Source organism: Giraffa tippelskirchi, chromosome 8 (assembly GCF_054371585.1).
Source record: "Giraffa tippelskirchi isolate mGirTip1 chromosome 8, T2T-mGirTip1v1.2.pri, whole genome shotgun sequence".
NCBI classification, from domain to species: domain Eukaryota; kingdom Metazoa; phylum Chordata; class Mammalia; order Artiodactyla; family Giraffidae; genus Giraffa; species Giraffa tippelskirchi.
In genome coordinates this window covers 152,008,924-152,026,216 of record NC_137282.1, presented here as the reverse complement: position 1 = coordinate 152,026,216, position 17,293 = coordinate 152,008,924, and the positions used below count along the sequence as shown (strand labels likewise).

General features: G+C 41.2%; 1 protein-coding gene across 3 annotated transcripts in view; it reads left to right on the top strand.

Annotated features, from left to right (window-relative positions):
- Positions 1 to 17,293, top strand: part of LOC145516678 (uncharacterized) — a 744,489-nt gene that overhangs the window by 38,721 nt on the left and 688,475 nt on the right. For all 3 annotated transcript variants that reach the window (XR_014061654.1, XR_014061653.1, XM_081518078.1), the window contains exon 4: positions 1,220 to 1,350. Coding sequence is in view for 1 of the 3 variants with exons in the window: in XM_081518078.1 (XP_081374204.1) it covers positions 1,250 to 1,350 (101 nt within the window). In the remaining 2 variants the exon portion in view is untranslated. The remainder of the gene's footprint in view (positions 1 to 1,219; positions 1,351 to 17,293) is intronic.

The window sequence follows — 17,293 nt, the reverse complement described above, 5'->3', positions numbered from 1 at the left end:
TTTCTTTCACTTTTTTATTATTTATTTATTTTTTTGACCGTGCTGCCTGGGATGTGGGATCTTAATTACCCGACCAGGGATCGAACCACACCCCCTTGCAGTGGAAGCATGAAGTCTTAGCCACTGGGCCGCTAGGGGAGTCTCAGAGGTTTCTTTCTGAATCTTACAATTAAAGTCCAGTGATTACAGTGATGCATCCGTTTCCCTTAATCACTGGAGTAACAGGCATTTACTAAATTCTTCAGATTATTTCTTCTGATTTAGATATGAGGTCCTCTTTCATTTATGTTCTGTTTTTACCTATTGTTGAGGCATACTGTCTTTGTCATTGTTTAGTTGTTAAGTTGTGTCTGACTTTTTTGTGGTCCCAGGGACTGTAACTTGCCAGGTTCATCTGTCTATGGGATTTTCCAGGCCAGAATACTGGAGTGGGTTGCCGTTCCCTTCTCCAGGGGATCTTCCCGACCCAGGGATCAAACTCGTGTCTCCTGCTTGGCAGGTGGACTCTTGGACACTGAGCCACCAGGGAAGCTCACATACTATATTACTGGTGAATTTTTGAAGCTACAGGGATTAAATGTCTAGAGTGGGCACTTTGTTCTAGTTGGATGGAAGAAGACCAAACATTTCTGAACTCTACTTGTAAATCAATGTCCCAGCCTCAGTCAGGGTTTTAAAATTGCCCAGGCAGAAATGGTAAGAATACGTCAGATGCTCATTTTCGTATCAGATTTTTATAAGGTTCAAATGACCTATTTAATGTCAATATATCTAAGCATCTCATGGACTTTCCTCTTAATGTTCTTGGTGTCATTCGGCCAGCCTGAATTTCTTGGTCCCTTCCTTGGGGTGCCCAACTTTGCAACCTAACAGCCAACTCCGGAGCAGACCTGCCTTCCTCTCTATCCCTGGAAGTGATAAAATCATCATTCTTAACTGCTGGAGTCAAGGAGGGTCGAGGAAGCCATGGAGAAAAACTCCTACCTGGGGACACCAGAGGCTCCTTTCTTTCTTCAGTGTTACTCTCCAACATTCCTGTGTAAGAGTAAGAAATGGGTTAACTTTACCTCTGTCTGCACCTCCTTTTAAAACCAAAAAACAAGATGAAAGTACTCCAGGGAAGCTACATTCCCTTGTACCTGCAGGAGTTGGTTTTTTGGTCCTGATGATTTTTGCATCTTTCCCCTGAAAGCCTTCCTCTTGCTTGGTTTTCCTCCAGATTATCACCAGGGTTCTCCTGAAAGAGAAGATGATGTGGCCCAGAGCCCTTCCTGAGAAAGGCGTATTCCTCAGAGAGGAAAGCACAGGAGAGCTGTCGTGGAGAATATCTGGGGGCAGTTCACGGTCCAGGTAAGATGCTTTAAGCCTCAAATCAGCTGAGGGGTGAGGTGCTCTCTAGAAACTTGGGTCTGAACCACCCATCTTGGATGTTCCCCTCTGCTGATGTCTCGGGCTCCAAGAAGGAAACCCTCTTCTTGTGGCCGAAAACCATGGTAAAGAAAACCAGCCTCGTGGGGTGGGTGGGGGGAGAAATGGGAGGAATGTCCCTGGCCAGGAGGCCGGAGGTGCCCCAGGAAGCCGTTTCCTCTGAATAGTTAAATGGCTGCCTCTCAACTTGCACAATGTCACATTGAATTTGAAACAGGGAACTTTTTATATATTTTCCCCTGATTGTGCTGGCACCTGGCAGATGCCTATTTACCACAGGCATCAATACACATAGTAATCAAAGGAAATCAGAGGCACAGATTAGCAACAGCTGCAAGTCATTAGTGACAGACACGGGAAAGCACAATTCTGCACCCAACTTTGAAATAACCAATATGAGTATTTCAGAGCATGAGGGTTACCGCAGGGCACTCGCTAACACAGAGCAGCCAAACAATAGCTGGGCTTGTCTCTCTTGAGAGCCCTCTTCCCCACGGCAGCACCACACTCTCTATTAGAAACCAATCAATCACACAATATCGGTCCTGTGAGCATCAGCCCTTTCAGAGCCCGCGTGTCCATCTTCTGATCAAAGGTTGCTTCAGCCGAGAAATACCCTCTGGCTTGTGGGAAAACTTGTTATCTTCTATCATAATTTTAGTGGTGGGGGCTTGCGTGTCTTCCTGAGGAATTAATTATATCATTGACCTAGTTGGAAAGGGCCATACAGAGGAAAAACAGACATTCCCCTTCCCCATTTAATTTCATTTTTTCCACATTTCTATTTGAAAATCAGCTCTGATTGATAGCCATTCTCTTGGTAGTTACACACTTTCACTGGCAGTGCTAACCTTAGCCTACTCCAGAAAATACTATTCAGTTTTTAGCTTTTCCCTAATAAATTCATTCAGTGCCTCAGTGGAATGCAAGTTGGTCATTTAAAAATTTCTAACTGTTGCCTGATATGTCCCCAAACAAATTTAGACAGCATGGGTTTCTATTTTAGGCTATCTCTGGAAATGCAGATTTACTGTACAAATGGGTAATGGCCTAGAGATAAACAGACACAGTGAGCTGCTGTCTGATTAGCAGGACTGGGCAAAATTTAGCATCATATATATATTGCAATAATTGGACCATAGGACCCTAGGATGTAGATTCAATTGGTCTTATCACTACCTGTGATCTCTTTTCTCTTTACTTGATATTAAGGTTGGATTACTATTATTTTTTTTTTCTGTTTTAGAAAATTCTCTTTCTCCCACTCTCCCTTCCCAAAAATATCTTCTGAAGGTTTTCCTAAAAATTCTTTTAATAGTAAGTAACTTGTTTTGGAGATTAGGATAAGAAAGGGAGAACAATTCTGCCTTTCATTTCCTTCAGAGCCAACCATTAAGCATCAGCTCTTTAACAGCAAGCAATATGCTGATATTTCAGGAGAAAACTTGCAGGGAACAGAGATTCCATAAGGCCCATGGCACATCACAGGCGTTCAGATGAATGTTACCGTCTTAAGTGTTGTTTTTGAAACTTCTGGAGGAGAGAAATTATTTTACACCTGATTAAATGTCATAGGAGGTGTGAATTCTTGGGGTCATTTTGTAGAGAAGCAAAGACATCCCTGGTGGCTCAGTTGTTAAGGAGTCCACCCGCAATGCGGGAGACCTGGGTTCAATCCCTGGGTCAGGAAGATCCCCTGGAGAAGGAAATGGCAACCCACTCCAGTATTCTTGCCTGGAGAATTCCATGAACAGAGGAGTCTGATGGGCTACAGTCCATGGGGTCACAAAGAGTCGGACATGACTAAGTGACTAAATTTCCCTTTCCTTTTCAAAGACATGGTATTAATCCATAATTTTATTATTTACTAATTAATTTGGCACTGATTAATTCAGTGTTTATTGAATGTCTACTACATCTCAGGAAATCTCAGACATTGCAGATACAGCAGCAAAGTTAGCAAATGACCTGGTCACAGTGTACTTGATTGATGATAAGGATATATGCAGCTTACGTTTGAGGTGGCAGCTTGACTATAATTCTTCATTGTATACAGCTTCTATTTCCTTCCTCTCTTCCTCCCCTTTTTCCTCTCTTTCCTTCCCTCTCCTTCCCCTGCCCACATTCCCTTTCCTTCCCTCTCCTATACCCATGCTTTAAGATTTAGACATTAGAGGGACTAAGCATTGCTTGTTACACAGAATTATTTAATAAAATAAAATACACATTTTGAAAACTAATCTGTACACGTCAGGCTGAAGCTGCTATAACAAAGGAAGCCCAAATTTCAGTGCCTTAACACAATAGAAGTTAATTTCCTGCCCATATAACAATCTAAAGAGGGTGTTCCTAGTTGGTGAGAGGCTTTCCTTCATGTAGCGACTCAGAAACTTAGGTTCCTTCCATCTGGTGACCCTGCCAAACCTTTGAGTCTTTTGCATGTAGCTGATATAAAGGGAAACAGAGAGTTGAGAAGGCACAGCCATTTCTTAACCAGCTTGGCCTGAAAGTAGCAAATGTCGCTTCTGATCACTTACCATGGGGACAGCAGACTAGATGGGCCCACCTAGATGCAAGGGGGCTTGTGAGATTCTTAGTCCTGGGCTGCACGGACACTTTGAAGTGACAAGTTTTATTCCAAGAAAGTGGGAGGATAGGTATGCGTAGACACAGTTACATGTCAGGCACCATGCTAATTTCTGAAGATGAACAATGGATAAGTCATTGTCTTTTAGGGTGGTGAGGGCCACACAGATCCTCAACTAACCAAACATGATATCCAAGTACTGCAGCTGCTGCTGCTAAGTCGCTTCAGCCATGTCCGACTCTGTGCGACCCCATAGACGGCAGCTCACCAGGCTCCGCCGTCCCTAGGATTCTCCAGGCAAGAATACTGGAGTGGGTTGCCATTTCCTTCTCCATTGCATGAAAGGGAAAAGTGAAAATGAAGTTGCTCAGTTGTGTCCGACTCTTAGCGACCCCATGGACTGTAGCCTACCAGGCTCCTCTGTCCATGGGATTTTCCAGGCAAGAGTACTGGAGTGGGGTGCCATTGCCTTCTCTGATCCAAGTACTAAATAAAGTCATATGTGAGCACAGATGCAGGGGAAAATACCACATTCTAGAATGGATTCAGAAAGCAGAGCCTTAAAGGGCTTCAGCTAGCAGACAAGAGGAAGGAGCAGAGAAGATGCCCCATGTGTCCAGTCGTGAGCTGCTCAATGTGTCAGGTGTTCAAGAATGTGGGGGTAACCAGGCCAGATCAGAGAGGGCCTTCTACACAAGTAACTAGAATGTGAGTGTGAATATATGCTGTGCATCCGAGGCTTCAGACACAGGTCTTTTGATCCTGCTCCTTTCTGAAGCCCATGTTTCTTGGATATGTCATTACATATGTGAAAGGAAACTGATTTTTAAATCTTGAGGTATCATATGGGACTTTTAAAGATGTCAGGTGTTTAGTTTCTTATAAAGGAAACCATATCCTTGGCAGCCTTTTTCCTTTTACTGGGTAGGAATGTGTCATCTTACAAAGGAGACATGTTAAAAATGTATGAATTCCCCCATCTGATTTCAAGGTTGATATTTCATTGCACATTTAAGGCTTCTTCCCTTTCTCTAGGAGTAGCTTTCTTTTAACTTGCTTTCTTTTAACGCTGGAGAGAGCTTGGAGTTCCAGGTACCAAAAGAGGCCGAGATTGTCTCAGCTACACTAGGGGGAGAGCACTTTGTTCTGTGCTGATTAAAGTTGGCCGAGGGGACATGCCGAAGAGTAGGGTCACCATGGGATCAATATGGGAGGCCAGCTGCAGGACACGCACATTGCTCTTCCCAAAAGTTGTCACAACTAGAATCAAAATTTTGATGTCCCTGTATTCCTTATCAAATAACACTTATATAAGTTTATCTTTATCATATAGCACTGTTAGTTTCATAATGAATACGGCTTTCCTTTTCTGGTAAATAGCCTCAGGCTAGTTAGCAACTACGACCACCTCTGTCTTTGCCCACTTATATTTGAAGAGAGATTGGCATAGTGAAACATTGGGTTGGCCAATAAGTTTGTTCAGGTTTTTCCCTAACATATTATGGAAAAACCCAAATGACTTTTTTGGCCAACCCAATATAAGTTTCATTTTTAATCTAATGAGTACTTATTGATATCTATTAAAGATCAAGTCTCTGTCTGGGCCTTGGAGTAGAGAGAAGAGGGAGCTAGAAATATGGGTGAACTTGGTTTCTGTCTACATCTGGTAGAGAAGATGCAGCTGAGTATAAATAACTCTGATACTGCACAAATATGAATAACTCCATAAGGAAGGAGTGGACCGTAGGGAGAAAGACTTTGCTACTGGAGAAAGTCAGCGAAGGCTGAAGCTCAGAGAAGTTACCAGAGATTGATCCAGGGTTACACAGCCAATTGATGCCTGAAATAGAAGGCGCTCAGATCTCTCGAGGCAGGGCTCCTGGCTTTCTGCAGGATGCCAGGTCTCAGAGATAATCTGAGGACAAAGGCATAGGACATGAGCTCTCGGTTTTGCATGTAGGACAGCGCCTTTCTCCAGTGGAGAGTTGACCAGTTGTGAACACATTTAGGGTTCTATCAGGAAAAAAGGTGGCCCTACAACCCAACTACCACCAACAACCTGAAGCTTTGACTCCTGGTTTTATTTTTCTCTCCTGTAACAGTAAGTCCGATTACTCTCATTGCTTTGAGTGTCAGGAAAAAAAAAAAAAGAGTTCCATGGGTTAGAAGGACTACTTATAAAACATAAAGATAAATGATGACTATCAGAAGAAAGTTTTTGAGAGGATGAAGAGACAGAATTTACTATAGCTTGAAATGTCTAAGTGTTGTCCAATTGCCATTTTTTTTTCTTTTACCGTAAAATACATAATAGAGAACGCTAGAAGATTTCCTTTTTAGAACTTGGTAAAAATTATAGCAGATGAACATTAGGCAAAATCAAAAGGGAATTTTGCTCACATATGAAAGTTTATAAGAAATCTAGTTGAGTCTGGTTCCAGTATTTGCTGAAGTTTGTGGTTGTATCAACAAAGATGGGTTAAAGTAAGCATATTTTAGATCCTAAAGAGAGCAGTCTCATAGTCTGGAATAGAGAGTAGCTTTAAAATGTTTTAAAATGGGTTTCCTTTTCTTTCCTCCCAGCTGTGCCTAGTGCTGGGGAAGATAAACTGGCATGTTCTTTGTTACATAGCAACATACCCACTCAGGGGAGTGAGGCACATTAGATTTTCAAAATCTTAGTCCTTTCAATCAGTTGATAGTGGAGTTGGGGAAAATAAATTGGGAGAAACCTTGTAACCATTCAGTATGGCCCTCTAACACCTGAATCATTTTAGCAACATTCTTCAAAATAGAGCTGATGGTTGCATTGATAACACTGACCCAATGACATGGATGAGCAGTTCAAATACCCTTCCTGGCATTTGCCTCTACATCATTTGACCTGTCTTGACCGTTGCTATTTCTCTCATTTTCCAGTGGCTATAATTTGAATCATATGGAAAAGGACTTTATTACCCAGGTGAATGTCTTAGCTTTACTTCTGTACCTCCTTGATTTTACTTACTCTCTATTCTGATCAGAATTGTCTTTAAGTATTTAATTAGTCTCCTGAGCACTTGGGACCAAAGACCCTTTGGTAACCCAGTATTCCTTTGCTGTCCTTCTATTTTCTCTTTGAAGTAAATTCAAGGAGAAATACATTCCTTGATGATGTAAAGACTGCTGGGAATTTTGATCTTCTCTTTATAAAATGCTCTGTAAATTTTGTGCTTAATAACTACTGTAAAGTTTTTATAATCCCAAATCTAATACTGATCTTTTTTATCAAAATGTTTTATATCTTTCTTCACTTCTGTGGCTTAAATTAGGGGCATTTTGTAAAAACATTAATTTTCCAAATCCACTTCATCCACTCCTGATCCTAAAAGAACAAAACTTACATTTTGAAGACAAAGGATTTGTAAATAGCCTTAATATTAGGAAGACATTGACATTAACAAAGATGTTAACATAATAACATTGCATTTAAGGCTTCTTCCCAGTGCTCCGCTATCTCCCCTCTGTGGGACAAGGACCTTGATTGGTGGTGTACCTCAGTCCACAGTGTTTACACAGAGCCTGGTATGGGACAGGTATTTAGAAACAGTTGTTACATATTGCTAAGATATGTTCTCTTGAGGTGCCACTTCACACCGGTCAGAAGGGCCATCATTAAAAAGTCTACAAATAACAAATGCTGGAGAGGGTGTGGAGTAAAGGGACCCCCCCACCCCCGCCCTGTTGAGGGGAATTAAATTGGTGTCCACTTCAACATACCAGGCTCAGGAAGTGTTGGGGGGTACCTACAATCAGGCTCATTAGCCCATTGTTTTTGAACAATGTGTGGTGTCTGTGCTTAAAGTTATCGAGTTTTGTAATTTGAAATGACTCACTGAAAACTTCCTTGCAAATTATCTATTTTGTAACTCATACTGTTTCTTGTTTATATATGTATATAAGTAATCACTGAAATATTATCGTACTATGCTTGTAAAAGGAAGACTATTTAGGGCTTATTCTTCTCGCATATAGATTACATTAGTACAAGAGGGAGCATCGTAACTCATTACTTTGTTCTTGGGGAGCAGTTAGTGCTTGTTACCTACAATGTACCACTGTTAGGAAGACGCTGGAGAGAGAAGATGAGGAGGTGGGTCACTGCCTTCAAAAATATCTTGAGGGTTATTCTGTGCTGGTTTGGTTCCTTCATTCTCTACAGATGCCAGATAATTCAGAGTACACAGCTTTATGTAGAAAAACCAAAATTAGTCAGATGAAGACTTTGATTTTAGACCTGTAATGCCAAGATGACATAAAAACACAGCTTTGTATTCTAATGTTGGCAATAACTGTTGCTTATGTAATACTGATTTTACTTCCCTCCTCATTTTTCAAATTAAAAAAAAATTTCTCACATGTATTATGCAGGACATTAGCGTCTTACGAGATTTTAAAAAATACTCTGTGAAAAAAAAGCTCTTTGAAGTCAAGAGAGTTTGGGTTAAATGTGGTTAACCAGGTTTCTTTAGTAAGATACTAAAGCCTACTTTACTGGAGGCTTCTCAGAGCTGCTGTTATAATAAGCTTGTGTGCGTGCTCACTCTCTCAGAGCATCTAGTTGTGGGACACCCAGCAGCATCTCCTGTTCTGCAGATCATGGTTTGAAAAATGTCCTGCAGTATTATGTGCAAATTCCAGGGACAGTGAAAGAAGTGAAAGTTACAATTCCCATTCTGCTAAGAGAGATGGAAAGTCAAGGGAGACTGGTTACGTTCCCCTCCCTACACTACTGTAGGCTCCTCCCGTGTGAAACTAGGTCTCTGACGGCAGGTGTCTGTGTGTAGAGAGACAGTAACTGCCAGCCCTCAGGTAAAGGAAACAGAATTCCCTTGAGCCCATGTGGTGCACAGTGGACAAACCCAGTGAATCTCCTTCCTGCACCTCGGGCCTTTGGGGTGAGGGTTCTGCAGGAAGGATGTTCTTCATAGGCAAGCGTCAGGCCGAGGGTCTTAGACGTGTGGAGCTTGTGTTGGGCTAGATGGTGGACTTCCTCCCCAACAAGAGCTGTGTCTATCCTGAACCTTTCAGTGTGACCTTATTCTGCCAGATTATGCTTCCTCTTGTTAGATATATAAAGGTTTTATATATTCAGTGATGGGTAGGAGTAGAATATCATTCAAGACTAAGATTTCTTTTCACCCAAGGCTGTCAGGTTTGTGTTAGGATAAGTTCATAGGATGTAAAATATTACTGCTTTAGAGATTATAATGCCCTGCTGACTAAGGACCAATTTGGGGGGGAAAAAAATCCCCTATTGGTATTGGGGACCCTTCACGTCCCTATGATGTCACCTCATGTGATTAGATATATGTCTTGTTTCTGACTCCTTCCGAGACTTGAAAGAGGATTAGATCACCCACCCCCAACTGGTCATTTCTCTCTGTAGATGGGAGAATCAGAGCTAATTGATACTTTTTTATGTTTAATTACACTTAATATCTTCTGACTGGCTGCCCTGAAACTAAGAAGAGGAAAACAGTGTTCTACACGCAAATCTTCTACCGTAAACATTTCTTAATCTCATTTACTTCAGAATTGGTTCAAATATAGACTCCCTAAGATACAAGCTATTCAGAATGATCTCTTAGCTGTATCTGATCCTGTCTTTCAAGTCCTTCTTTCTGGGAACTCTCTGTGATTTCTGTCATGGGAATTTGCTCAGTCCTTTCTTCTCTAACATTTATCTCTTCTGTATTCACTAGTATTATAATCATTTTCCAGTCCTTTTGTTAGTTTGCTGAAATTAATTCCAAAACCTTAGATCCCCTCCTCCTTTGAACCACCAGGCAGAGGGCCCTGGTCACAGTGCTCTTCTCAATGGCTTTGATGGCATCACCCCTGCTTCAAAACTCTAGTAACTTTCCGCTTACTTCTGGATAAAGTTCCTGGCTTGGTCCCAACTCACCGTTCCCTATTTTCTGCTATTCCTTGTACCTGTCCAGCAGTTTTATTTGCTCTCTCCTCAGTGTCCTGTGTTTTCCTGATCTGGAACATCCAACTGCACCTCCTTGTCCTTCTGAATTCTGACCATCTTTCAAGAAGCAGAGCCCATCTCTCCTGCTCTGGAAGTCCTTCCTGATGGCTTCAGCCTGATGAGATCTTTCCCTCCTTTAATAGTCCATGAATTTACTGTCAATTGCATTGATTTGGCAATTTAGGGAGTCAGCCAATGGCACTGGAAGGATAGAAATCTCTTGTGTATCTAATCCTATCTTGGTATATGTTCTAAAGACAATCCAAAATAACACAGAAGGGGTTCCAGCCTCCCCCCTACTCACCAGAACTCTTAGACCCTTGTTTTGACCTTATGCCCCTTCTTTCCTGGTGAGCTCCTCCTTGGGACTTTCCTCTCTTGCCAGTGGACCTTGGATAAGAGCCTTTCTGATCCTTCCTGACAGATGTCCTAATTCTGAATTTCAGGCGCTTTGAGTTTTCCCTCCTCAGAAGACTTGTAATGTCTGCAAATTGTCTCACCCCTCATCAGCTCTCATCCACAGAGCTCAGCAGTCAAAGGGAGACATCTTCTATGTCTGCGCGCGGTACCTATGTCCTTTACATCCTTTTCTCCGAGCACAGGGGTATCTATCACCCTTACAGTTTGAAGTTCAAGGCAGAAGCAATTTCAGTTTTTTTAGGTTATTTTTTTCTAATAATAATAATAATTATTATTTTTTGCTCCAGGTGACTTGCTGTTTCCACCCCTGGACTTAATAATAGAGGCTCACGTGGTTTCAGGTATCTCTTCAGTGCGTACCCTTTTCATACATTGTGTCTGACCCCATTATATTGTAAGCTTCATGAAAGCTGCTTCTTGTGTTTCAATTCATTGTTGTTTAATCACTAATTCTTGTCTGACTCTTTGCGACCCCATGGACTGTGCCCCAGAGGAGCGCAGTAGGCTCCTCTGTCTATGAGATTTCCCAGGCAAGAATATGGAGTGAGTTGCCATCTCCTTGTCCAGGGTATCTTCCTGACCCAGAGGTCGAACCCACATCTCCTGCATTGGCAGGCAGATTCTTTACCACTGAGCACCAGAGAAGCCCATGTTTCAGACTGAGTGAGTTGGTTGCTCAGTCGTGTCTGACTCTTTAAGACCCCATGGACTGTATGCAGCCCACCAGGCTCCACTGTCCATGGAATTCTCCAGGCAAGAATACTGAAGTGGGTAGCCATTCCCTTCTCCAAGGGATCTTCCTGACCCAGGGGGTGAACTGGGTCTCCTGCATTACAGGCAGATTCTTTACCATCAAAGCCACCAGGGAAGCCCCTTTGCTCATCTATAAAATTGAGGGCTAGATTAATTATTTTAAAGATTTCCTTTTAGTTGTGTGATTTCTGTGGAAGATAAAATAAATATTAGAAATAGGCTAGCAAATGGTTTTCTTCCCTTAAATGTATGTCCATTCTGTTTGGCATCTACCTTTTATTTATACATAGCACTTTCCACTTTGCTCACATACATTACATTATTTGATCCTCATATCTACGTTGTAAAGTGTCAGAGTAAAGATTAGCTGCCTCTTACATGTGAGAACTTGAGGCCTGTTGAAGTTAAATGGTAAATCTCTAAGTTCCTGGAGGAGGCCCTGGGTCTGGTCCCCTTGGCCCACTAACCCCTTAATCAAGATGCTACATGATTTTCTTTTCACTCCCTGCCCTGCAACTACTAACTCTTCTTTCATGAAACATCTTTATTTTCTCTTATTTTCAACCATCTGCACTTAAGGGTAGAGGGCTAGAGAAGCCATCAAAGATTCAAATGCCTAAAAATACCAGGCAGGATAAGTTGGTGACACAGGGTCAGAATCCTATAATTGGGAAGGGCTGGGGGTGGTGGGCAAGGTGGGGCAGGGACTGTGGCAAATTGAGGAACACACATCATTTCTGATCCCTATTCAGCCTTAGCACTTTGTTGCTTTTCAGGAACGCTGGCCCAGGGCTGCGAAATTTTCAGTTTTTCAAGGAATGCTGGAAACATACATTTTAAAAGGAAATATGCGTTTTAAGATGCTCAAAATAAATGAAAAAAATACTACTCTATGAAGCTAAAACACACAGCTATAGGTGGTCTTGTTTCCATATATCCTCAGGTTAGGGACCTCTGATTTGGAAGTATGAGCACGTTTGCCTAACTCTGTTAACTCTCTCCCCTTGTCCACCTGCCCCCCTCCCCCCAATCCTATGAAGTGATTTGGTGAGTTTTGCTACTTTTATTGAAAGTTTGGTATAAGTAACATCAATAAGAATAATAACCAATTGTTGGATGTCTGCTATGTTCCAGGGAGTATGTGTAGGTGCTTAACACCCAGCATCACTAGTTCTCTTAGCCATTTCATGAGATATCTATCATTAAGCTTATTTTATAGGCTAGGGAGCTGGGGCCCCGAGGTGACCTAATTTGCTAAGACCAAACAGTCAGTAAGTAGTGGAACCAGGATTAAACCCAAGTTTCTGGCCTCAAAGTATGTTCTTGCTCTTTATTTCTTATAACATATTACCAGCATCCTCAGATAAAAAAAAGAAAGGGTAAAATGAAAAATGTGGTACTTCCCCTCTTATGAAAGAAGTCAAAAGTGGTCTCTTTGTATGGAGTACTTAGACACACATAATCCTCTTTTTTTTTTTTTTTGAGTGGAAGAGTTATGCTTTCTTTGTGAGCATGGGGAGGAAGGGGAGAGAAAAGGAGATTGCTCACAGTAGGATGAGATCCTTCTTTCTTTTAAAAACTCGAAACCAGAAACAGGCTCCTGACCTACTAGCGTTTGGCTTTTGTTTTCAGATTGTTTTCTGCTTTGATCATAATGTCCCATGAGATGGCCACGAGCTTGCTACTGCTATCTTCTACTCCGACTTCAAAACAGCAAAGTTCTGGGGGGAAAAAAGCTCTTTTGTTTGGGTCTGAAGTCAAGTCCAAATATAAAAAGATCCCAATAACTTCCCCTACCCCCTAGGGTTTAAAACCAAATTCCCTCTGCCCAGATGGCTTCTACAGAAAGAGCATTCCCCCACTGCTTCCTCTTTTTGTGTGCTGCCCACTGATTACAGCTAATGACTCCCAGCTGTACTGCTTCCGAAGACCAGGGGAAGATGAATCTTTGAGAAATAATTTAATAACAAGACTCCACCAGGGATAGGTGGGGCTGATGTCAATCCCGTTGGAGCGCAGCCTCATTCAGAATCTAGCTGGATGGTGTGATTCCAAGAGAGGAGAGTTGCATTTTGAAGCCCCCTCGGTGTTCCCTATAGGAATCTGATTGACTCTTTCCTAACATTGGTTGAAAAAAAAATTCATCTCCAAATACTGAAAAAAAAAAAATAGGAGAAATGTATAATATTTCTTTCTTGAACTCCAATTCAGAGAATTTGAGGAAATGTCATTTAAGGCTATGACTATCCAAATAAGATAAACTTTAGGATCAGTCTCCTTGGAGGATTTTCTAATATGTTTGTTGTTGTTCAGTCACTAAGTCGTGTCCTACTGTTTGTGACCCCAGGGACTGCAGCACACCAGGCTTCCCTGTCCTTCACTGTCTCCTGGGGTTTTGCTCAAACTCATGTCTATTGAGTCAGTGATGCCAACGTGTTTATATCATAGAAATAATTTGATGTCTATAAAATTTTAAAACTTGGCACCTTGGAGTTTCCCTTTTGTCTCTGAAATAGTAGATTCTTTGAAAGATTGACTTTAAATGGTATGACCCCTCAGGGAGAAAAACAATAATCAAAGGTTGAAAGAAAGTGAAAGTAGCTAAGTCGTGTCCAACTCTTTGAGACCCCATGGACTATATAGTCCATGAAATTCTCCAGGCCAGAATACTGGCATGGGTAGCTTTTCCCTTCTCCAGGGATTGAACTCAGGTCACCCACATTGCAGGTGGATTCTTTACCAGCTGAGCCACAAGGGAAGCCCAGGAATGCTGGAGTGGATAGCCTATCCCTTTTCCAGCAGATCATTCTGACCAGGAATCAAACCAGGGTCTCCTGCATTGCAGGCGGATTCTTTACCAACTGAGCTATCAGGAAAGCCCAACCAAAAGTTACCAGTTCTGCAAACTACTGATAACAGTCTTGTACAGATTGGTTAGCCTTGTCTTCTTCTCCCCACCCTCTTCCTCTTCTTCCCTTTCCTCTTTCACATTGTCTTTCTTATTTTTCTTCCTTTTCTTTATAACAAAAATAAAAGTCTGAATTGCTGGGTCGGTGAATAGGGGTGGAGGGAGGAGGAATTTAAAAATTTCACCTACCTAAAATTTGATGGTTTTCTCAAGCCCTTTTCAAGAAGTGTTTGATAGTCTTTGGAATCCCTTGTCCCTCTGGAGTCTTTCCCCAGCACTGCAGACAGATTTTTTGCCATATGCCCACATTCAACATCTTCTGCAAACTAAGTCAAGGCTGACATTGGATACACTAAACCACTCATTGGTTTACTTCCTGCTCTTTCAGAACTGGCTGGAGAAATCACATTCTTGAGAAGTTGACTACTGTGATGTCTAGTTCTGTAAAGATTTGGTTATGGATCATTGTATGATCCTAGAAGATAATGTGGCTGGAGAAGGCAATGGCACCCCACTCCAGTACTCTTGCCTGGAAAATCCCGTGGACGGAGGAGCCTGGTAGGCTACAGCCCATGGGGTCGCTAAGAGTTGGACACGACTGAGTGACTTCACTTTCACTTTTCCCTTTCATGCACTGGAGAAGGAAATGGCAACCCACTCCAGTGTTGTTGCCTGGAGAATCCCAGGGATGGCAGAGCCTGGTGGGCTGCCGTCTATGGGGTCGCACAGAGTCGGACACGACTGAAGCGACTTAGCAGCAGCAGCAGTGGAAAAGCTTTTGAGTGAGACGTAAATGGGAACTTTCACATGGCCCTTGCTTAACCTTTCTGAGCTTTGCTTTCCTCATCTGTAAGATGGAACTCGCAGGGTTGCTGTGAAGAGTAGTATCATGTTTGGATACTGCTAAGATGTTCTGTAGACCTCTTGTTAAACACTTTATGGTCTTTATTAACATATTCACTATTCATGATATATTGGGTTGGCCCAAAAGTTTGTTCAGATTTTTATGTACCATCTTACGGAAACACCCAAATGAACTTTATGGTTAACCCAGTATTATATGCTTATATATTTATACATAAATATATATATATGTGTATAAAATCAAGCAAAGAAAGTTTTCATAGTGCTTTCAACTGGCTCAAAGGAAAAAGAGATGCCATGATGTGGATTTCTATTATAAGGTGCTTACAATTTTAATCTTATTTTCATCTTGTTTTAATTTTCAGAGTAATCCTGAGAGGTAGATACCATTAAACTCATTTAAATACAGGAAATTAAGTCCAGAAAGCATTAAGTCCCTTCCAAGAATAGTATTTTTGGAGAATTTTCCATCATGGTTATTTTATACAAATTTGAAAGCTTGATAGTCAGGCATTTCTGTTTTGGCTTTGAAGCAGTGGATCTTCTGAAAGGTTGTCTTCAAGTCCTTGTTCCATTCAAAATTCCGTTCTATTTGAGAATACGCTGAAACACGCATAGTATATCCTAGGGCAGCAGAGTCAATGGAATAGACTTTCTGTGCTTTATGATTACTACCGAGCATTAAGCCATTACAGTGCTGAGAAGGTTTTCAGCTTGAGTCAACGGCTGGCTCTCTTGGGAATAAGTTCAATAAGAGTAAAAGATAACTTACCATGAGAAACTTACTGAAAATTCTGACTTCAATGGAATCTCTTTTTTTCTAATATATGTAAAATCCAGAGAAAAATATTGCACAGTATTATGAATGAGTACTATTTTTACCAGTTTACTCAAGGGGCAGATAAGGAGCTTAGTACTGGAGTAACTTCCTCTCTCTCTCCCCCCTCCTCCCTTATTTCTGTCTTTCTTGACCTTTCCTCTCCCCTTCGCTGCCCCCTTATTCTCCTCTCTTCCTGTTCACCTTCCCTCAATCCCCTCTTTTTTGTTATTTGGCTGCTGCTGCATGCTTCAGACACTTAGCACCTCTTTTTTCTATAATCAAGCCCCACTTCCTGATTATAGAGAGAGGCATGTAATGTAGATTAGGACAGTCACATTCTCTCAACCAGGAATTTGAATATAGAGTGTGGACACCAGGAACAAAGAACAGCTAGAGCTGGGTCATGGGATGGCTGGACCTCGTGGGCGGTCCAGGTACCGTCTCCTGCTGCTCACCCACGGGGTGCTGGTGGTTGTTGCCCTTCCTAAGGCCTGATTGTTTGCCACTCTTTCATAATCTGCTGGGTTATCTCACTATCTTTCCAGTACATTGTTTTGCTTAAATTAGTCAAGTTAATGTTGCTTAAAACAAGTCCTACATAGTAGGTATTATATTTCCCATTTTACAGATGAGAAGCTGAAGCTTTTTGAGGATAAATAATTTGCTCAAGATTATAGTGTTATGAAGAGACAAAGCTGGTGTTCAAATTCAGTTCTTCCTGTCTGAAAGGCTGATATTACATATACTATGCTTTAATGGCTTAAAATGGAAAAAAACAACAGTTGGAAAAGATATTTACAGTGTTTGAGACACTTCACAAACCTTAATAGCTTTAAGATAAAAGAGTTTTTAAGAATCAGTGAAGAAAATTTTCACATACTAATAGAAAAACTTGGGAAGAACATGAATACCTGCTTCTCAAAGAATTAATAATGTGTCATTCATGTAGAAAATGTTTAACTTTATCAATAATGCAGAGGATGCCAATTAAAACAATGGCATACCTGTTTAAATCTTACTGATTAAAAGTTATAAAAGTAAGTTTTGACAAAATTTTGGTGAAAACCTTTCTCTTGTTATTGGTCAAAGTGAAAATCTATGCAAACTTGAGAGAGAAAAATTTGTTCAAATACGTTTAGAATCCCAACTTTATTCAGAACCTTTTCATTTAGACATTTATTCTATGGAAATAGTCAAGGATATACTGAAAGATTTAGGAACTAGGACATTTATCATAATGCAAAAACAAGAAGCAAACTAAATGTCTAGGATATAGTACTAAGTTAAAAAAAACAGGAGGTCCAAATATTCATTTGCTCAAGAATTTAGTGAGTATGTACAATTCCCCCAGGAATGCCTGCAATAGCAATCCAGCAAAGCTTGACCCCGGGAGATTACGGAAAATGACATCTCATCCATAATGTTACGAATTATTCAAAACTCAGGGAAATATTACCACTCCTCTTCGCAGGAATAAAGATTGGGAAACTAAGGTCC